The sequence below is a fragment of the Thamnophis elegans genome, chromosome 1, assembly GCF_009769535.1.
Source record: "Thamnophis elegans isolate rThaEle1 chromosome 1, rThaEle1.pri, whole genome shotgun sequence".
Lineage (NCBI taxonomy): Eukaryota > Metazoa > Chordata > Lepidosauria > Squamata > Colubridae > Thamnophis > Thamnophis elegans.
The window spans coordinates 33769728-33793504 of NC_045541.1; the positions used below are offsets into that span (position 1 = coordinate 33769728).

A 23777-nucleotide genomic window follows, 5' to 3' on the forward strand; every position below is an offset into this window, starting at 1 on the left:
CAAGAGATGTGATGAATTCCAACTTTATATTTTTCTCCCCTAAAATGTTACAACATATCAATTGTATCCACTGAATTTATTGTAAAATAAGCTCCCCTTCTAATTCTGCAGTTTTTTTAAATAGGATGGATTCCTGTTCCTTCACAGACAATGCATAATTTCATTTTAATACTGTTATTTATACCCCAAATAGTACTGTAAATCAAATAAGACGCTGGCATGTGTTGTATTGTATTGCCATGTGCCTGAATTTTGATATGTGGCTATGAGGATGCTGCTAATGGTTATAAATGCAAAGACCAGTTGCAAGTCAATTTTTTCAGTGTGGTTGTAATTTTGAATGGACACTAACTGAATAGTTGTTAAGGATTACTGTAGTTCTATACCTTTTTTCAGCTTGTTTAATCAAGTTAAATAAAACACATTTTTCATTCTGTGTACACTCAATATTCAAGATGACATTACGAGAAAACATCAAAGTTTTGTTATTATCCACTAATCCACTACGGTGTATTATGATGACCTCTTAAGACTGAAATGAGATAAAAACAGTGAGACTAACCAATATTTTATCCCAAATACGTGGCAAGTCAACAAAGTTCAAAATTACGCGAACGTGAAATCCCAATATATCTACTTGTTAGTTAAATCTATCTACAATCATTATTTTTTTAAATACCTGTTCTTTTACAGAAGCTAGAATAGTAGTGGCAGTAGCCTCTGTTTCCATGGCAGGATTTGCAGAAGATTCTTGGTTGGTTGGTTGCAGCCCATCTTCCAAAGGGATCTGTTCAGGAGCTGGCATATTGCCTGGTGGGGGGAAAAAATTAGTTTGATATCTGATGTTCATGAATTCAATTGACATGCTACCTTTGCTGGGCTAAAAATATTCCATAGCATTTCTCAAATCTAAATGAGTATGATTTGAAATTAAGCAATAAGAATTTCATATTTATAATAATGGCTAGGAAACAAGGGGGGAGTAGGTAACCTGTGAGCACATCTCGTCTCATTTTTATTGCTAAAAAGTAATAGCATACTACCTTGTTATTTTTATATGAAAGCTGTAATATATCTCCTAAAATAGGCATGTCATAGCTTAAAAAATAAAGGGGAAAAAACCTCCCTCTCCAGTCTTACCAACTTGTATAATGCAGCCTTTGTCCACAAAAAAATGTTTGACTTACAAGAATGCGGTAGTCTATGCATATCTCTGTTTTAAACAGATTACAGTATCTTAAATACACTGTAGCCCTAGATTTAGGAAATAAAGTGTTTGCTGTAATTTTGCTGGATAGTTACTATATGATAATTGGCATAATTTCCCCCAGAAACACCAATATGTTAAAAACATCTATTGATGTTTATCATCTATTGATAACCTCAGGTACTGATAATGATTCAATTGTGTTTCCTGCTTCTTCTTCAAGAAGTCCTTGACCTATGATCAGAATGGACTCCCAAACTTCAATAATAAGGCAAGGGACCATGTGAACAGACTTGATTTTACAACCATTTTTATGAAGATCGTAAATTGAATCATAATTGTTAAGCAAATCCATTTTTCTGAACACCCTTTTTTGTCAGAAACCAGGAAAAAAACACCCCTGAGGTAGATAAGTCTTCATATATAATTCCTTCAGGATGCTGGTACCTGTCCACCTTAAAGCAAAAAGTCACAACTTCCATTATGCATATTTCATGCAAATGCATCAGCTTTTTCCTATTTCTTAAGATTCATTATCAAGAAATTAGAAATAGGAAGAGGAAAATATCTATGGGCCTTAGACTGGAATGACACATCTGTACTTGACCTGAGGTATCAGATTTGGTTGGCTGATCAATTTTCAATTGCTAGCATGTGAAGCGCAAGATGCAATCTTGTAATCGTAGCTAATACTGATAGGCCAATTTCACATATGCTACTAGCTTATCTCTGGCCTAAAGAGACATTAAAATAAACTATTTCTACTTTAAAAGTCTTAATTTCCTGAAGGAGTTTCTTAGGTCAATCAGAAGTCTATAAGCAAAATACAGGCTCCTTGTTTCCTAGCTACTGGTATAGAGATTTTCTGCTTCCAATTTTGGAAACAAGTTGTGATTTACATGCCTGGAAGATACTTTTCATTATCTCTCCTTAACATACATAGCAAGCTATAAAAAGCCTACAAATTTCAGAACTATCTGTTATAATTTCATTGGAAAAATATAGCAGAGATCAAGTACTTTTTTTGACCTTTCTGACTTTTCAAAGTTACAGAGCTTCTATTTAGTCTAGATAAGATACACAATTTGTATTCACAGAATTTTTGCTATATAAATCTATTAGTTTAACAACAGTTAAGCTACTGGTATGTATCTTTTAACAGGTAATTAGCTATTATTTCAAATAGCAATGGGTTCCCAAACTGACTTGAATGAGTTTAAGAGTTAATACCATGAAGAACCAATAGGTTATGATTATCTGAAACAACTAATAAATCCGACTTTCAGAAATACAATACAATAGCAGAGTTGGAAGGGACCTTGGAGGTCTTCTAGTCCAAACCCCCTGCCTAGGCAGGAAACCCTATACCATTTCAAATGGCTATCCGAACATCTTCTTAAAGACTTCCAGTGTTGGAGCTTTCACAACTTCTGGAGGCAAGCTGTTCCACTGAATAATTGTTCTGTCAAGAAATTTCTCCTCAGTTCTAAGTTGCTTCTCTCCTTGATTAGTTTCCACCCATTGCTTCTTGTTCTACCCTCAGGTGATTTGGAGAATCTTCTTTGTGGCAACCCCTGAGATATTGGAACACTGCTATCATGTCTCCTAGTCCTTCTTTTCATTAAACTAGACATACCCAGTTCCTGCAACCGTTCTTCATATGTTTAAGCCTCCGATCCCCTAATCATCTTTGTTGCTCTTCTCTACACTCTTTCTAGAGTCTCCACATATTTTACATTCTGGCAACCAAAACTGAATGCAGTATTGCCAGTGTGGCCTTACCAAGGCATTATAAAGAGGTGGTAATGCTGTCTAACCCACATCCATCTACTTATAGTAGTAGGTTATGGTCTACCTTATCAAATGCCTTACTGAAGTCCAAGTAAATTATATTGACGGCATTCCTCTGGTCCACTAATTTTGTCACATTATCAAAGAGTGCAATAAGATTAGTCTGGCATGATCTGTTTTTGACAAACCCATGTTGGCTTTTGGCTACTATTTTGTTTGCTTCTAGGCGTTCACTAGTTCGTTGCTTGATTATCTTTTCCAGAATCTTTCCTGGTATAAAGAGCCGAGGTGGCACACTGGTTAGGGTACAGTACTGCAGGCCACTTCAGCTGACTGTTATCTGCAATTCAGCAGTTCTAATCTCACCGGCTCAAGGTTGACTCAGCTTTCCATCCTTCCGAGGTGGGTGAAATGAGGACCCAGACTGTGGGGGCGATATGCTGACTCTGTAAACCGCTTAGAGAGGGCTGAAAGCTTTATGAAGCGGTATATAAGTCTAACTGCTATTGCTATTGCGGTCAAGCTGATAGGTCTGTAGTTTCATGGATCTGTTTCATTCCCTTTTGAAGATGGGAACCACATCAGCTCTTTTCCAGTCCTCTGGTAGTTCCCCGGTACTCCAGGATCTCTGAAAGATATAGTTCAGTGGTTCTGAGATCTCATCTGCCAGTTCCTTCAGAACACTGGGGTGTAATCCATCCAGTCCTGGTGATTTGAACTCGTCTAGGGTAGACAGGTGCTCACTACCATTTCCTTGCCTCTTTCAACTTGTGTTCCTAATCTGATTTTGTGGCGCTGTTTTTGATAGGTTGGATTGTTTTATCCCTTTGTGTAAAGACAGATGCAAAATATGAGTTAAATAGTTCTGCTTTCTCCCTGTTGCTTGTCACCTTCTTGCCACTTTCTCCCAGCAATGGACCAATTGTTTCCTTGTTTTTAACATGTTGGAAGAAGGTTTTTTTTTTTTTTTTACTTTTTTGGCAAGCCTTTCTTCATTGTGAGCCTTAGCTTTCCTCACTTCATCTTTACAGGCTCGGGCTATTTGCTGATATTCTGCCTTAGTTATGTTCCCCTTTCCACTTTTTATACTTATCTTTTTTGTCTTTCAATTTGTCAGAGAGTTCTTTATGCAGCCATGCTGGTTTCTTTGGGAGCTGTTATTTTTCTTCTTCATTGGTATTGTGCTAGACTGGGCTTTTATAATCTCATTTTTCAAAATTTCCCAAACTTCTTGAGTTGTTTTCCCCTTGAGGATTCTCATCCATGGAATTCTTCCCAAGCTCTCTCTAAGTTTATTGAAATTAGCTCTCTTAAAGTCCAAGACTCTAGTTTCACTTTGTTCTACTACTTGTATTTGCATAATGTTGAATTCCAATATTGCATGGTCACTTGCCCCGGGGTTCCTGTGGCTTCAACACCTTCTATCATTTCTCTGTTAATTAGAATTAAGTCCAATATGGCTGATGTTTCCTTCTCTACTTTTTGGGAAACAAAGTTGTTGCTAGGTTTGTTACAAACCTGTTGGATCTTCCACTTGGTGCAGAGTTTGTTTCCCAGTTGATGTCAGGATAGTTAAAATCCCCCCATTACTATTGTGAGTGTGCTTCCTACATACATTAGTGAGTGATTAGCAACAAGTTCATCTACTTCCTGCTGGTTGGGTGACCTGTAGTATAGGCCTATGGCAATGACATTTCCCCTCCCTTTAATATTGCATTCAAGATAGTTCTCATCATTGTTGTGCTCTATTTCTGTAGAGATGTAGTTATTTCTTATATATAGTGCGACTCCACCTCCTTTTTATTTGGTCTATTTCTTTATATAATAACTCATATTATCTTGAATGTGAAATCTGCTTCAAACTGGATGTTTGCTGTAATTCCCCCTTTTACAAAAGTTTTGTTTCCAGTTCAATACTAAATCATCCCATTTTTTATTCAGTATTATTTTTATAAATTTATTCAACAGCTCCATCCAAGTCTACCTTTATTACTTCAGTGTTAGCAGTGGTAAAGGCTGAACGACAAAAAAATGAGCAACAAAAAAACCACCCCTATTTTCCAACTGCCATGTCACCTGTCAGATTTAGGATGTAAACGTTGGGGTGCTAGTATACCTTAAACAAATGTGATACTGAAGTATATGCTTGAATGAGATGGAAATTTCTTTTAAAGCACTAGTTCTTATAGAGTGAAATTGAAGAGCTGATTAGTTATTACAATATTTCATTTTGTAAACTCTACTTGGTTGAATTAATAAAATAAGGGATTTCCTATTTGAAATTCTTACAATTAGCCAAATTTTAACTACCTGGAACTTTGATATGAAACTTTGGTAATACCTGTTCCCCAATGCAGAGTAGTAAAACCATCTGGTAATCAGAGTCTATCTTTATACTACTAAAACACTTACAACTGTTTGTTTGTAACATTCAAACAAGTGGGAGAGTGCATCAGAGGGCAACAATTTTGAATCAACATATGAAAAATGGGCTAATTTACAGAATATGTCCAAAATCTGGGACCTATGACTTGCGTGGGATTGAAATTTGGCAAAGATGTATCCATTTCAGCGCTGTTGTGCTGCTGTGGCCACATGATTGTCATTTCTAACTCTCCCTTCCAGCTTCCTACAAAGAAGTCAGTGGGGAAACGGGCAAGAAGTTGGAAGTTTCTCCCATTCCCAATGGTTTTTTTTTTGCCCATTTGGTCATTTTGTTTCTCTGTTTAGGTAAGGTAATATCTCTAAATTTATTACCCAAGAGGTCATGAGTTGGCTAGTATTGTATGAAACAGCAAAATAATTATCTGAGAGTAATTTCTCTGGCACTCAAGCTCCTTTCTCAGTGTTTAATTTTTTTCATAAAACATAAAAAACCACCCTCCAACCTAATATAATTATTTTCAAGGATGTCAAGAATGGCACTGCATATGCTAGAAAAACAGTTTTTAGAAACCCAGAAAACTAAGTGGCCAGTGCTTTATTGTGAAATAGGCATCTTCCAGAAAAAGAAAAATGAAAGCTAGGAGATTATTTAGCATCTTAGGGAGCATGAGGGGAACAGCCTCAATGTCTTGCTTTCTAGTAGATGGCTGCTTTGAAATTGATTTACATTTGCCATGATTGCCATTACAAAGATTCCAATAATATGCACCCTACATACTTTTGATTTGGCCTTTGCTTAACATTCATTAATTTAAATTAAAAATTAATTCCATCAAAGGCCTAGCTCTTTGTGCGTAGTGAGATTTTTCTAGTTTAAAATATCTACTAGCAAAACACAGGCTAGCTAGAAACAAACATAATTAAAAAGGATCGCTTTATGTTAAGGTTCTACAGATTCTTAAGACCATTCTGAAATCCTGACAGCTGTGTGCACTAGGATTGTCTTTTTCAAATCTCAGTCAGTTTTTATTGTTTCAATATATCTTTCTTATGCTTAAGCAGAGAAATATAGTGGTATATAATAGGAAGGAAATACGGTTGACCACAAACAACACATTAAGTTCTCTTTGCTTACACACCACTTCCTTCCTACTATAAAAAAAAAATCTTTGTATGTTTTTGTAAAGAATATCCTCTTAAAGCAATAGCACTTATAGACCGCTTCACAGTGCTTTACAGCTCTCTCTAAGAAATTTACAGAGTCAGCCTATTGCTCCCAGCAATCTGGCTCCTCATTTTACTGACTTCGGAAGGATGGAAGGCTGAGTCAACCTTGAGCCTGGTGAGAATCGAACTTCTTATAAATAATTTTAATTTTAACTCCTTATAAATGTATAAGGTCCTTATAAACTTATAATCCTTATAAATAAGCATATATGGATATGGAACCTCAATTTCATTTTACAAAGTAGGCAAAAATCAGAAATAAAAAATGTTTTTCCTGTCCTCCTCACCCCAATTATGATAGCATTCCATTAACTTTTTCCACAACTTACTCAGGTTCCTCGTAGTTATATTTTTAAAAAATATGACAGATGCAAACAATGGTTACATTTACACATGGCTTATTGTATCATAGTCTATTGAACTCAGGAATAGGCCAGAGTCAATCTTGCAAAGAAGTTAAACAATAAAGGCATTCTTGGCCAATTCCTGATTTATTCATTTTCATTTTAAGCAGTTTTTTGCTTGCATTGGGATAAACAGGAATAATCAGAAAGTCCAAACAAGGATAGTCTTATTGATGTATCAGCCTAATGCCACAATTACAATTAGAAAGCTGATCATTTGCCATGATTTCAAACAGCTGTTTATTGTTAAACTAGCTGGATACTGGTGCTCTGCTACGGAACTATGTGATTGGGCTTGATAAATTGACACTTACAGCTTAAAAATTAATGAGTAGTTACTATCGGCCTCTTCTCTCCCCTTTTCTCCCTCAGGCTTGCCCCCAGAGAAGCCTCTCTTCTCCTCTACCCTTTTCTCCCTTAGGCTTGCCCCACATAGGCCTCTCCTATCTTATCCCCTTCTCTCCCTCAGTCTAACTCCTTAGCATCAGAGGTTTTTCAGGTGAGGAGGGGGAGTAGAATGTCTAAATTCCCAGCTGGCAGGGCAGATGAGTCACGTGCTGGCCACTCCCACGTGGCATTTGGAACATAATTCTTTTCAGGTGGGGAGGGGGAGTAGAACATAACTCCTTAGCATCAGAATGTGTTAATAATAATATAAGAAATACTAATGATCTGATGGTCATTTCGAAAAATCCTTTCTTAGCAAGCACCTAAAAGCCAGGAGGAACATATGTGCCAAATTTCAAATTTGTAGGCTGTACAGTTCTGGAGATTTTGTAATGATGTGTGAGTCGTATTTCACTTTTATATAGAGAGATAAATAATAGCTGCCTTCCTTCATCTTTTTAAAAAATAACTTAAAGCAAATGTGAATTTTGTTATTGCACTTTATCCACCATAAATTATGTTTGAAAAATAATTACAATAATTATTTTTATTTATTATTTTGTCCTTTACATATATAGATCAAGCAGAATTCTTTGCTTTGGGGGATTTGCAATGTATTTGATCACAAAATAACAATTGAGGGGATTTCAGGCAGCAAGTTGATATACCATGTTTTTCAGACTATGACGCACTGGTGTATAAGACGCACCAAGATTTCAAAGAGATAAGTAAGAAAAAAAATGTTTTTGTCCTCCTCTGCACCCCGGAGCACTCTGCAGGCTTCAGCAGGGCTGGGGGAAGGCAAAAACATCCCCATTTTTGCAAAACATGGGCCATTTTTCTCAAAGATGGGATGCGGGGGCGTGCTTTGGGAGGCCAAAAATGGCTGTATTCAGTGTATAAGACACACCAACATTTCCATGCTCTTTTAGGGGGGGGAGGTATGTCTTATACTCTGAAAAATATGGTACCTATTTTTTAGAATTAGCTATTCAAGGCAGCTAATAAAATACACATATTAAAAAAAACACACAAGAAAACCCAGTAATTTAAAATAAAACTTAATTTTAATGTTTAATCTAATTATCTCTCCAGAGCCTGAAAAGTGAGCCCTTGCCAGATGTGGCATCCTACGAAAAGCCTTTCCATATTTAAACACCTAGATAAAGGTCCTCCTTTAAATCAAGTTTATGATTTCATGGAAGTCTATGGAAACTATGGATGTAATTTTCCTGGCAGCACTACAGAGGTGGTTTCCCATTGTCTTCATCTGCAATGTTTCTCAATTTCCTAACCCAGCCCGCTACTCTGGTATTTTCTCATCTAAATACTACCCCACCCTGAACTTGCCTAGCTTCCAAGCCCAGACAAGGTTGCCTAAGGCCATAGTAGGCTACCTCCTTCTGAAACCTAGATAGGTTGGTAATGAGAGAAGATATTCTTCAAATAATCAGATCCTAAGCTCTTTAGAATGTTAAGGATTATTGCCAACACTAAATCTTGTACTGTATCCAATAAGCAAGGTAACCAATGCAGATTTCTCTGTACTGACATGACGTGATATTTGTATCTTGCGTCCGGGAGCAACTGAGATTTGTATCATTTGTGACTTCTGGACACCTTACAAGACCTTTATTATAATAATCAAGATAGATGAAGCCGAGGCACAGGGAACTGATTGACAGACTGCAATACCGGATATAATTGTGCAAACACACTCTTTGCTAAAACTGTGACTCGGTGTGCACTCTCATGCTACAAACTGCTCTTTCAGGGAATCAAACCCCCCCAATAAACAGGCTGAACATAAATCCTCATGCTCTCTTCTCTAATCCCCAAAGCACCTCTGCCTTCTTTGGATTTAATCTCTCTATTCTCTTCCATCCAGCCCATAATCAAATTTACGGGACAATATTTGAGAATACCAGACAATTCATTAGAATTTAATAGTTGGTGCTGATGCCCCCCACACCAACTGATCTGCTCGATGTGATCTGCTTGAGCAACTTTATGTAAATATTGAAATTATGAAATGCCATTTTTTTCAGACTGAAAACTTTAGAACACCGTTAAGTTACAATGAGTTAGAGAGAAAACTATTTTAATTATAATTGCTGGAGATTAGTCAAATGCACAATGGGAAACATAAAACACAATGAAATGGGTAACACAAATAACATAAATGATATATAGACTTGACATAGTTAAAAAAAGAAATTTCTGACTGCCCACCCAAAAAACTAAGAAAAGCTTGTCCTGTGTCCAAGTACATAACATGGGCTTTCTTTCCTTACAATAATCACCCTAAGATGCCCTTTGTCCCCAAAAGACCATTGTGTTCCTTGCAATCATCAAAAGGTTAACAGATCCCTCTACTAAATCATAAATTAATGTTATATGCAAGAAGAAAATTTTGCATCATTTTGGTTTTTTTAAGTGTTATATTCCACCCACTCAATGGCAAACAATCAGATATAGTTTTCTACACATCCTCCTTTATTGAGTAAAAATCTTTTTGTGACATTGGAAAGTAATTTTGCTTCAACTCTGTAGATCAGAATCAGTGTATATTCAATAACATTCTAATATATATTGCTTTGAAACTAGTTTTATATATTATTTTATTTTCTCATAATTTGCTTTTGCCATTGTAGATGTTATTTCTTGTTTACATAGTAAAACTATAATCATTAAAGAAGATAGATGCTTAAAACTTTCTGCCAGAATTAATCCTAGTAAGTGTGGATAGAATTACAGCCTAAAGTTGTCTAATGATACACCACATTTTTTTCTTCATGTTGTTTCACGCTTCAAAGTTTAAAGTATTCATAAGCAACCCCTAATTTAGCAGACCTTTTTTAAAAAAAAGAAGACTCAAGCACATAGATAAAGAAGAGCTGCATAAAGCATTCAAAACAAGTGCTTAACAAAGTAAGTTACTACACGTTAAGGACCACTCCTTGAAGCATTATACGATACAATAATACAATACAACAGCAAAATTGGAAGGGACCTTGGAGATCTTCTACTCCAACCCCCTGCTTAGGCAGGAAACCCTATACCGTTTCAGACAAATGGCTATCCAACATCTTCTTAAAGACTGCCAGTGTTGGGCATTCACAACTTCTGGAGGCAAGCTGTTCCACTGATTAATGTTCTAACTGTCAGGAAATTTCTCCTCAGTTCTAAGGTGCTTCTCTCCTTGATTAGTTTCCACACCATTGCTTCTTGTTCTACCATCAGGTGCCTTGAAAATAGTTTGACTCCCTCTTCTTTGTGGCAACCCCTGAGATATGGAACACTGCTATCATGTCTCCCCTAGTCCTTCTTTTCATTAGACTAGACATGCCCCGTTCCTGCAACCGTTCTTCATATGTTTTTAGTCTCCAGTGCCCTAATCATCTTTGTTGCTCTTCTCTGCATTCTTTCTAGATATTAGCAAAATTACAGTTACATAGTAGCAACGAACATACTTTTATGGTTGGGGGTCACCACAACATGAGGAACTGTATTAAAGGGTCGCGGCATTAGGAAGGTTAAGAACCACTGTTGTAGAGTCTCCACATCTTTTCTACATCGTGGCGACCAAACTGAATGCAGTATTCCAAGTGTGGCCTTACCAAGGCATATAAAGTGGTATTAACACTTTACGTGATCTTGATTCTATCCCTTTGTTTATGTAGCCTAGAACTGTGTTGGCTTTTTTGGCAGCTGCTGCACACTGCTGGCTCATATTTAAATAGTTGTCCACTAGGACTCCAAGATCCCTCTCACAGTTACTATTATTGAGCAACATACCACCTATACTGTGTACCTGTGCATTTCATTTTTCTTGCCTAAATGTAGAACCTTACTCTTTTCACCATTGGATTTCATTTTATCAAGATAGTGACCAATGTTCAAGTTTGTCAAGACCCTTCTGTATCTTAAGCCTATCTTCTGGAGTGTTGGCTATTCCTGCCAGCTTGGTGTCATCTGCAAATTGATGAGTTCCCCATTTATTCCCTCATCCAAGTCATTGATGAAGATGTTGAAGACTACTGGGCCTAAAACAGAGCCTTGGGGTACTCCATTGCATACTTCCCTCCATGAAGATGCAGTTCCATTGAGGACTACACATTGAGTGCGGTTGGACAGCCAGTTATGAATCCATCAGGTGGTAATGCTGTCTAACCCACATTCTTCTACTTTATCTAGTAGTAGGTTATGGTCTACCTTATCAAATGCCTTACTGGAGTCCAAGTAAACTATATCGACGGCATTACCTCTGGTCCACTAATTTTGTCACATTATCAAAGAGTGCAATAAGATCAGTCTGGCATGATCTGTTTTTGACAAACCCATGTTGGCTTTTGGCTATTACTTTGTTTACTTCTAGGTGTTCGCTAATTCGTTGCTTGATTATCTTTTCCACAATCTTTCCTGGTATTGAGGTCAGGCTGACAGGTCTGTAGTTTCCTGGATCTATTTTTTTTTCCTTTTTTGAAGATGGGAACCACATCAGCTCTTTTCCAGTCCTCAGTGCACCAGGATCTCTGAAAGATATAGTTCAGTGGTTCTGAGATCTCGTCTGCCTGGGGTGTCAGAACTCTGGGGTGTAATCCATCCAGTCCTGGTGATTGAACTTGTCTAGGATAGACAGGTGCTCACTTACCATTTCCTTGTCTATTTCAACCTTGTGTTCCTAATCTGATTTTTGTAGTGCTGTTTTTGATAGGTTGGACTGTTTTATCTCTTTGTGTAAAGACAGATGCAAAAAATGAGTTAAAAAGTTCTGCTTTCTCCCTGTTGCTTGTCACCTTCTTGCCAATTGTTTCCTTAACTTTTTTCTTGTTTTTAACATGTTGGAAGAATTTTTTTGTTATTTTTTTACTTTTGTGGCAAGCCTTTCTTTGCCTTAGCTTTCCTCACTTAATCTTTACAGGCTCGGGCTATTTGCTGATATTCTGCCTTAGTTATGTCTCCTTCTTTCCACTTTTTATACTTATCTTTTTTGTGTTTCAATTTGTCAGAGCATTCTTTATGCAGCCATGCTGGTTTCTTCGGGGAGCTGTTATTTTTCTTCTTCATTGGTATTGTGCTAGACTGGGCTTTTGTAATCTCATTAGATTATGGTTGCTCTGAAAATTTCTGCATATATCTGTGCACAAGAGCCGTGGTGGTGCACTGATTAGAATGCAGTATTGCAGGTTAACTCTGCCCATAGTCAGGAGTTCGATTCTCACCGGCTCAAGGTTGACTCAGCCTTCCACCTTTCTGAGGTTGGTAAAATGAGGACCCAAATTGTTGGGGGCAATATGCTGATTCTGTAAACTGCTTAGAGAGGGTTGTAAAGCACTGTGAAGCGGTATAAGTCTAAGTGCTATTGCTATATGCATCTCTTGGGTTTTACTGGTAGTCCCAGAAATAATATCAATTCATGCATACACAACAGATGCAGTCTTACAGGGGCAGCTTTTGAAGCAACTGTGCAAACCTTCTAAAATATACAACTGCTTTTATGCTTTGAGGAGAGGGAGCATTGCTGGCAGTAACATACTGTATTCCTTTGAGCTAGGCCAGATCAAGAGACTCAACAAGAAATATTAGAGTTCTATAAGCTTTTAGCATCAGAATTGGAAACACTGACAACACGCTTTCTTATGTTCCTGGGATAATGCATGTTTTGCTAATGGCTGAGCTCACGTTCTGTTAACAGTTTCTGCATACTTTTTCTAACGTCATCTCTGTGCTTCTCTACCCTCACTTTGCAAAGAACCTCTTTCAAATATTTTACACAGTCCCAATTCATAATCCATCTTGGTGATTAAATTAGTTCAGCATCAGAAGGCTTCTATCAGCAAGCACTCAAGACTATTATCCTCTTACATAAGATGTAACCCTAAACATACTGGTGTGGATTATATGTTTCCTTCCTTGTAACATATAATTTTTTGAGGGTGAAGGTTCATTCTCCGAGCTTGTGGGTTGGTTTCCAAATGTTTATTACCAGGCTGTGTAACATCTCAGCAGAGTTTGAAACTTCACCCTCATCTGAGCTACAGATAGTCACCACTATTGCACATACTAATGCAGTTCAACAGAATAACCTAAAAGTTAATTTTCACTCTATTTTCAACAATCACATGTTGAACAAAAAATACTTTCCTGGTAAAAGTTAATATTGTATGCCCTAAGTTACATCACTCCCCCCCCCCCAAATACTATTCAGTTATAAATTTAATGTACCAGGTAACAAGTGGGTGAAACTGATATGCCATAATTATAGCCTTCTTTTTAAAAATATTTCTTTTTAAAACCTTGAATAGTTTACAGTACTAACATATATACGCAACAAATGAAATGTTTTAAAAGTAATAATAAATCACCTTAAGGTTAATGGCAATGAAACCATCAGGATACTTACACTTTGAATGAAAAAAAAAACATCAGCATTGCAAGAAGTGATTTCATCGAGGAATGACATATTAAATATTTTATATTCATAGTTGAGTATTTTACCAGTTTTTACTACAGTGTGTTCCATATATAGGCTTAGCAACCAATTAAAATATGCACTGACAAATATCTATCTGTAACGACGGCATTATTTCACTAAATGTATAGTGACACTAGGTAGGTCTGGAAGATAACAAAATGAAAGAAATCAAGAAAGAGTGAAAACCCTAATAACTAAATACTTTGAAAAGAATGAATGTGCTTTATCACTTGCCTGTGGGTATTACAACTCTGAGCAGCTGCATTAACAAAACATAAAGAAGTTCCGATAACATAACGTGAACCAGTTTGGTGTGATGGTTAAGGCACCAGGCAAGAAAGCAGGAAATTTTTTCTACTCCTGCTTCAGGCATGAAAACCAGCTGGATGATTTGGGGTCAATCTCTCTCAGCCCAATTAACCTCACAGGGGTGTTGTTGTTGTTGTAAGAAAATAGGAGGAGGAAGAAACATTAGGTGTATTCACCACCTTGATATTATTTACTATTATTATACAAATAATAAAGGTGGGGTAAAAATAAATATATTTATATTTTTAAAAATTGTGTGTGTGTGTGTGTGTGTGTGTGTGTGTGTGTGTTAATGTTATGTAAAAATCCATAAAATCAGAAAAGGAAAATTTATAGAACTGTTTTAGCCCAAATTCATACCATGTGAAATTCAAGTCTTGGGGAAAGAGCAAATACATGTATTCATATGCTATTAATTCAAAGATGATAAAATAGCCCAACCTGCCATAGGGTTGTTGTTGAATTATTAGGTATGTTTGTTGTCTTAAGTTGACATGCATGCTTATGAGTGGAATTAAAAAAAATCTACCAACATCATGACCGGTTATGGGTTTAGATGCTGAAAATCCACTTACATAAGATGTTGGCAATTACATTTATAGTAGTTCATTTCTCTACTGCCCTTCCTAAATAAGGTAATTGATATTAATGATTTAAATATGGTAAAGCAAAATAAGCAATAAACATACATTAGAACAATTTAATTATATTGTACCCCCTGCCTGCACTTGGCTTCCCCCCACCATTTCTATTACAACACACACACACACACACACCAGTATTCCATAGTCCTCATCTGCCCATAGGCCTACTTGCAAGCTACCTGGATTTGTGATTTTCTGCTGCCTTTCCCATTGACGGGAAAGTCAATGGGAAAGGCAGCCACAGGAAGTTGCAAGTTGTGGTCACGTATCCTCACTTAATGACTATCAATCCTCATTAATGACAGCAACAGGGACTGCTGGGATTACTTTTTATAAGGATGTATTCACATGACATCATGCTTTATGACCCCATTGCTAGCAATGGAAATTGCAGTCTCACCTACACTGTGGTTGAGCAAGCACTATGTAGTAGTGAGGCCATATTCAGAGAGACTTCACTTAAATCAGATAATGTCAGGTCCAAAACCCAAGAAAAGCATGGAGAGGTTGTTCCAAGTAGATTTTTTTTCTTTTTTTTTACTGTTCAACATCTAAAGATAGAATCTGGCCATGTTAAGGCACTCTGCTATCTATATCAAACATGTACACAGAGAATGATTAACGTAGGTCTGTCTTCCCTCCTTTTCCTCTCAAACATCTGAACTGAGCTACCTCTTATTTCTCTGGAATGCACCCCCTCCCTCCTGGAAATCCAGACGACTACATTCCATCACATCTAATAAGCTATTTGGGAATACAAAGAGAGAAATCAGACTTCTGAGCAACAGGAACAGGAATGCTATAATCTCTGAATAACCTCAATAATCAAACTTCAAGTTGCACATGGGACTCACTGAATTTCCCAGTCGCTTAAAAAGATGTCTGTGCAGAAAGAACTGCAGCAACTCCTTCTCAACTCAGTCCATTACAACAAGAATGAAAAAGTTTTGCTTGGATTCCTATTAATTTGGTAGGCAGAAAATTGGATATTTGGCATTAGTGGGTGTTGCAGTTGTTCCAATAATGGTGGCCGCACCTTGGACTAGCAATGATAAAAGGGCATCCTGTTGTGGCAGACTTTGGCCACCCTGCAGGAAAAGTTAGTTTGTCCTCTGGGTTAACCGGTCCACTTGGATTGCAACTTCATTTTAGTGTTGGCGAAAGGTATTGGCAGTTTGATCAATGATTAACAGGGTAGCAACAAGATCACTAATCACTGTCTATTTGTGGCCTTACACTCTGGGTCTCTTCCTGTAGCATTAGGATAGGATGTGGGCAGATTGTGCTATTATGCTTAACTTGACAAGCTGTATATTTGTCCCTACAGATTCCCAAACTATCTGGAATTTGCTTATGCAGTAGTAGACTTACAAAATCAAAAGCTGACTTAGCTAGACAAGAATGAAGCTAACTGCAAGATGAGGTCTAACTATACCAGTATATGCAGTAATAAACGGGCATGAATCTTTGTGCACGTATACATTTACATATACCCCAGTTACTGTTGAGGATTTGGATTTTTGTATACTTTGTCATTTTCTACAAGTTCACAAAAGACAGCTGAGGTCTGTTGACATCATTAGTCTGTGAATTACTAGTCCCTGCTACTTTAGCTTAATTCCAAACAAGCCTAGAGATTACCAGCTAATGCACTGCTGCTCTGAGGTTGTATTCTTCAAGAGGTGAGCAAATGTGTTACATCAGCAATAGTTATTAAAATGCTCTTCTGGACATAGCCTCAACAGGATGAGTCCATAATTCAAGAGCAGTTCCAAGATGTATTTCTGTTTTATATCTGTAGCCACAAACAGAAAAGGTGACTCCATCCTATTCTCAAAATATTAGCTCTGATAGCCAGCAACTCTTTCTTGTTGGATTCAATTTCAATTTATTACTTTTTTCTGGCCTTTAGGAAGACATTGACTGACTGGATTTTTTTAAAGTTGCTCAATTTAAACAAAAACAATTAACATAAAATTATCAAATACCCCTACACAAAGATAAGAGCAACCTAAAGGATTCTACCATCCAAATAAATTTCCCCCAAAGGATTTTTAAGATAAGGCAAGGGAAATGATTTATTTAAGAATGAGGAATAAGTACAGATAGGCCTCAGATTACTTTTCTGACAGGTGAAGAATGGCAGTTGGTCTTACCTGAACTGCTATTTTCGGGGCTGGGACAGGAGATTCCATTAGTCTTCCAGGGAAAGAGGTGGCAAAGGTGAAGCCTCCCAATGGAATCTGGAGAACCCGGGGGGGGGACTGGTTGTGGTGCACCCCCCCCCCAAAGGAGACCTGAAAAGGGCCCTTAACTTTTCTGCCCTGGAAAAGGTCTTAGAAAGGGCCTTGTGCCTCCTGAGCTCAACCCTCTGTGTGGCACCTGAGGGATGAGAGGCAGCAGCCACCTTTTGAGCCCTAGCTGAGGCTGTGGTGCGCTGCCTGGAAGAGGGGCCCTCCCCAGGGGAGGATGGGAAGAAGGGGATCTTCACGCCTCCTCCACCATTGCCACGTGGCAATACTCACGGCCCTCCAAGCGAAGCCTCCTTGATGCTCTCTCTGTTATTCTTCAGCTGCTGCAAGGCAAGAAAGGGCTCCAGGGACTGCCGAGGTTTCTCCCAGCTTGAGGCGCCCACGTGCCTTGCAGCCTCACAAAGCCTTTGCGCTCTTCCCAGCGCTGCCGCGGCTCGATCCCAGCTGCTGGAGCGATCACGAGCAGATTTTCAGCGATAAGAGGCCGTGGGGCTGGAAATCCCAAGCCCGCAAGCCTCCCGATCGCCCAGGGACAAAAGTCGCAGCCACATGGCTGGCGCAGCTCCTAACAGCTGCTGCAATGGCGTTTGAGCCTTTCCAGCCCTCAGAAGGTACTGTACTGTCCCTGGAGACCAGTAAAGGAAAGCCCCAGCCAGGCAACTTACTGGGAGAGGAAGAAAGCAATTCCAAGGGAGGCTGCAATTACCAGGAGGGTCCAGTAATGGTAAAACTACAGGAGAGAAAAAAAATAGGTCTTGTTTTTGGCTGAGATGAAACTGGAAATCAAGGGTGGAGCACAGAGGCATAGCTTCAGCTTCATCCCAGTCTCGTGGCCAATTGGGTGTGTTAATACCACTACTGGAGCCTCCTGTCCCTTGCTCCGGAAAACAGCTAACAGGCCAACCAAAGGCTGTCTCAACCCAATAGCTTATTCTAACATCAGTTTGATAATTTAGATAGTCTGTTTCCTCCACAACTTCTGACTGCCCACCACTCTCTCTACATACATTTCTAATCGCCACAGATTTGAAAAATGGACTACAATAATCCATCAATAAGGAATCTAAGATAGGCTTCTTAAAAAGAGTTCAAACCATTAAACAAAATAGCAATCTGGTCTCCCTCAGAAAGGCCTTAATGATGAACTGGCCAATTCCAATACCTCCTTATATGATGAATCAGCTTCACTGGGCTGGGATCCAAAGAACAACTTTTAGGCCATACTAAGCCAAGCAGCTTTTCAATATTCTCACACTTAATCAGGAAGTGATCTATTCATCACAGTGGCAAACTATATAGGACTACCAGTCACAGAACAACCTGAGTGAAGCAGCAATTCAGTATGTGTTACACAGAGGTGGTTATTCCCATTTTTAATTTAAATATGGAAACAGCTGTCATAGACTGCACCAGGTAGCTCCTCAAAATGAACATTAAAATAATATACCATCAAAAATCTGAGTAATTTCAATATCAATTCTGCACGTGGCTCTGTTGTTTTAAAGACTTCATTCGGCCGTAGAGTGGGCAATATGCTAATTAAATTCTGAGTCTCCATATACACATTTAACATAAGTCAGTTCTCGGATAGAGGTACTATATAGGATTCATAAACCTGGGCTTCCCGACCACCCATCCTAGTCCCTTAATCCTCATATTAGAGTATTTTGGTAGAAGAATGTGGGCCCACATAGCCTATTCCTGCCAGGTTTCAGTTAAACACATTTTGGCTTCTTCGTATGTTACCAAATCATGGATGATTTTGCTCTTATTCTAAGCCAACTGGTAAGTCTAGGTTCTGTAATTGTAATTCCTCTCTAAATTCCAAGACAGTAAATTCAAAAGTATATAGTCTATTAACTTCTTAGCATTTCTCTCTAATGGAACAGTGTTCCATGTGCCTTCAGCATTTAGTCATGCCTGCCACATGACCACAGAGATGACTTTGGACAGTGCTGGCTCTTCAGCTTTGAAACGGAGATGAGCACTGCTCCCTAGAATCAGGAATGACTAGCATATATGTGTGAGGGGAACCTTTACATTTACCTTATAAAGGTCTGGTCATTTTCCTGCATCAAATTTTCTGTTCCTACCAGTACTGGATTCATCCGTCTCCCAATACTTCCCTGCAATAGTAGAGCATGAGTACATCCTCATATATACTCTCAGCTCACTAACAGTAAAAATGGTGGATATTACCAGAGTTATGTGGTATAATAACAATAACAGGAGGATGAGAGCTGAGTTAAGCCAGAGATTCAACCATACTGGACATAGTTTACCGAACTATACCAAACATAATCTGGGTTAATAAAAACTGGGCTAAGTATTCTGGTTGTTGGACATCTGGTGACAAGTGGGCTACAGGACTCAGAATTGTGGCCCAGCCAATGCAAGACTACTGGAAGAAAAGTGGTTTACCCTTTGTAAATATAGATAGATTGAAAAAAAGAAATATTGATCTAGTTACAAATGAAGCAGCAAAAGGATATCATGGACCAATTTTAGAAAGAACAACATCCAGAATAATAAATAACAGAATAGAGCAGTGGGTCTCAACCTTCCTAATGCCACGACCCTTTAATACAGTTCCTCATATTGTGGTGACCCCCAACCATAAGATTATGTTTTCCATATTTTTTCAAAAATATGTGTTTTCCAATGGTCTCAGGTGACCCTTGTGAAAGGATCGTTCAACCCCCAAAGGGGTCCTGACCCACAGGTTGAGAACCACTGGAATAGAGGCTAGCAGACCAATGTCAATTTATAACACAAAATACAAAAATTGCAAAAGGCAGCTTTACTCGAAACATCCTGTGACAATTCTTTTAATACATCTGCCTATCCCAGAGCCTTGGGAAGGATTCAACAGATAGACAAAAATGCCAACTCCAGTCTAAACACCTGGTTGACTGTGACCAACTATAATACAAATAGTATTTAGTAGCAATCATAAAATCCTTCAGACTAGTTTTGCAACGGCCCAATATCAAAGATTGATCTGTGTGGTAATTGATTTTAGTGACCACCAGGATAATAGATAGTTTACTTGCAGCCTGATCAACAGGGGTACCCCACTGTTTTCTTTTCAGAAGGTCTTCTCTGCCACTTCAAGTCCAGGGGAGACTGCAGAGCAAAACTGAATCATCTCCTGGATAGAAAGGTTTAGACAACAAGAGCCCACCTTATCCGAATACTATGACAAACTATCCATACTTTGTAAGATCAAATATCTGAGATACATGGTCTATCTTATGACTCATGTGCTTCTTTTCCCTACAGATTTTACTTTATTCAGTTGCCAGTTCTTTACTTCCTTCTCAATTTCTGATTTTCACTTATAAATACCTATACAGAGCAGTATTTAGTTAGATAAGGGGTTGTCTTATCCAACATGATCCTATTCATCCTATGAGAATATCTGGAAAGGGTCTATTCAAAGATGCACTTTGAAAAAGGTGAGAAGTATGAACCTGACAGCAGGTTTTCTCAATGATTGCCCCCATACTATGAAATGAAGGAGTGCTTGGGTCTCTTTTTTCTGGCATTCAAGAAGATGTCAAAAACGGTTCTCTTTCAAACATTCATTTGGTGCTTAAATTTGGTGCATTAGAGGCATCATCATAATCATTATTGCAGTACAAGTTTTTAAATTGGGTTTTAATTGAGGAAATTGTTGGCTACCTTTTATATTGTTTATATGCTAACTGGAATCTCAATATCAATAAATAAGCTGCAATAAATAAGCAAATCAGATTACATCACTTCTTTGTTAACATGCTGGCTTGACTGACAAAAGCCTACTCTCTTCAGGTGCAAGAAGTCATTCTTTGGGAAGGCAGCAATAAGAAATTGCAATAAGAAATACAAATTTGTTCAGAAACTATTTAACCTAAACTTTCATCAGAAAGAAAAAAATATCAAGCACCCAAGAGTAGTCTAGGAATTAGTAAAGCAGACAAAGTTTTATGGGAAACTGCCATAAAAGCACTCTTAAAGACAGAATGATAAGATACTATTTTAATGTGATAGAGAATGTAGGTTGGGCATTTCTATTACCTTAGTCACAGCAAGACTAGACATCATAGCTGCTTTCATGTAATCAGCAATTTCCTAACTTGTGTAGGTGGTAGCAATTTTGTCAGTGCAGGCATGAGATTGTTCATAAAATCACAGAAGTTGCTATCTCCCTTCCTTCCAGGTCTTTTCTCTTTGAATAGCAAAGCACTTTACAAAAATCTCTACATTTCCAAAAGCTCATCATATTGAAATGTTTGAAGGAATTGTACTCTATTAAAAATGAAGCCTCACTGCCTACCAAATACTTCATCTGCTTGATATATCTCCCATTTCTTGTTCAAGCTTTGATACAATGTACACATTCTTGCCTGCCAGTAGCAAATGGCTTTCTTAGATATAGCTCTTGGGCACAAGTATCTTTTTGGTTTTTCTGGAGATCTCCATGAGGTGAAAAGTAATATCTACATCTAAAATCATATGGATTTCTTGGTGCCCTCTGAGCTTCAAATTTTTCAAATCACCCATCAACAGGCAGAGAGTGGTAAATAATATCTACATATCATTCAAAAGAGACAATCAAAAAGCCACAGAATGAAATGTGAATGGCAAAAATTAAAATGTTTTATTTATTTTAAATAATTAAATAGAATTGTTAAATTGTCCCACAACGAATTGACCATGAGTTGGCCAATGGCGAGTTGTCCTGCATCAACTAGCCCGTGGCAAGTTGGCTGGCTGTGGCGAACTGGCCATAGTGAGTTTGCCGTAATGAGTTGGCTGTAGCAAGTTGTCCCATTTCCATCCAAAACACCTCAACAGCAACCAAAATCCAGATGAGCAAAAATTATCAACAAGATTAACATAGGCCAATAATCAAGACATAAACAAATTAAAACAATCAAGGAACTACCCACTCAGGCAAACAAACTAACCAAGACCATTCCTACCAACATTGACAGGGCAGGCCACTAGTATATAAAATGAGAGTAAACCTCACTCCATAGTAGCTCTTAGTAGATATTACCTTGTTTGATAATAAAACTTCTGCAAGAAAATAACTGCCCTAGTATCCCCCAATCCAATCCCCATGCTCCCAGTCTACTATCCCAGCTGCCCCCCTGTATCTTAGAGACCCTACAATTGATAAATTTAACCAAAACTTACATGTAAATTATATTAGAGGAAATTTGAGATTTCATTGCTTTCTTCTATAGAAAAGTCTAATATATTTACACAAATCATATGAAATTCAGAGGACACTGGAGAATATCCTGGTTAAAGATAACTAAGGAGGGATATCATTTTTACAGATGCCATTAAATTCTGGAGGAGTTTTAAACATACACAAAGGAAACTGCTGCATGCCTTTTATATAGAGTACATTAACATAATCTATGCTAACTCCCAGTGGTTTGCATCCATAAACTATAACCATATTTAAACCATACAAAATAACTTCATAATATTGAAAAAAATCAGCCAAAAATAGCAACCCATAATAATAATGATGACAGCCATGCTTCAATCTTTAAATGCCATTCAGAACTATTTTGTTTTTACCAACTCCTGGTGGCAAGTAAGGAGAATACTAACCTAGTGAGAAGGGAAAGCACATTTCACTCAGAAGGCTTGGAGAAAAATGGAAAGAAAAAACTGATCCATTTTCTGTTCTGAATTAGCCCAGGTTGCTGGATTTATTGAAAGTATTAGTCATGAATAATAGCTGGCTACTATGTACAATCTAAATGTATGTCTCCCATACATTCACTTAATAAGCTACATTCTTTCCTTCCGAAGGGATTCAGTGTGTTTATTTGCAATTTATTTAGCAAATTAGCAGATGCTCAATAATTGTACTTGGCAGGACTGAGTGATTTTCAAATGATTTTTAAGTGCATCCCATTTCATTTTGAAACTGCTGGTTTAGGTATGAAATGGGATGTTTTAACTGTAAACCCTTTACAAACTCATATTAAAATGAGCAGCGCCTTTTATGGAGGTTTTTTTTTTGTGTGCTCAAAATTATACCCAGCAGCAATTAACATTGGAGAAGAATTAGGTTTGACACAGTCACATTAAATAAATGAAACAATTTGTACATGACTATTTACTTGTATTTATCAGGTAACAAGTGAGATATGTCCAAGTAACAATCGATGAATGCTTGGTGGGAATCAAATTTTCCAAGCATTCAGTTGTAAGTATTAGAATACCTTTAAAATATTTAAATATTTTAAATTCAAATATCTGCATTTTCATATCAATGGTCCCTGATATAAGCTTATTTAAATGCAATTCTGAGCCAAGAACTGCATTCCATAATGTGTAGAAAAAAATTGTCTCACCAGCACATTAGTCCAGAAATGCAAATTAGACTAACTGACTTAAGGGCAATCAAATTAATTTGTCACCATCCGAAAAACAGGTTGTGCTTCTTTTACCTTATTGGGGAACCCAATAAGGGTTGATATACTGTTATATCTCTAAGAAATGCTGTCTCTTGCCCAATCTTACTGTCTTCTACTTTGTCTCACCTTATGTACACCCCCTTTACATTCTCCATAGTGAGGGGGGAGGAGTATCCAGAATGGGTTGACCTTATCCTCTCATGATTGGATTGAGTCAGATAAGCTCTTTGGGCAACGCCCCCTGGCACCAGGAATCCCCAGTTTT

General features: G+C 37.8%; 1 protein-coding gene across 4 annotated transcripts in view; it reads right to left on the minus strand.

The window, feature by feature from the left end:
- The window catches only part of PKP4 (plakophilin 4), a 143654-nt gene that overhangs the window by 94986 nt on the left and 24891 nt on the right, over window positions 1-23777 (minus strand). For 3 of the 4 annotated variants that reach the window (XM_032211078.1, XM_032211085.1, XM_032211069.1), the window contains exon 2: window positions 680-810. The exons of the other annotated variant lie outside the window; for it this stretch is intronic. In XM_032211078.1, the coding sequence (XP_032066969.1) occupies window positions 680-805 (126 nt within the window). In that variant the 5' untranslated portion in view covers window positions 806-810. The remainder of the gene's footprint in view (window positions 1-679; window positions 811-23777) is intronic. 4 annotated transcript variants of the gene reach the window in all.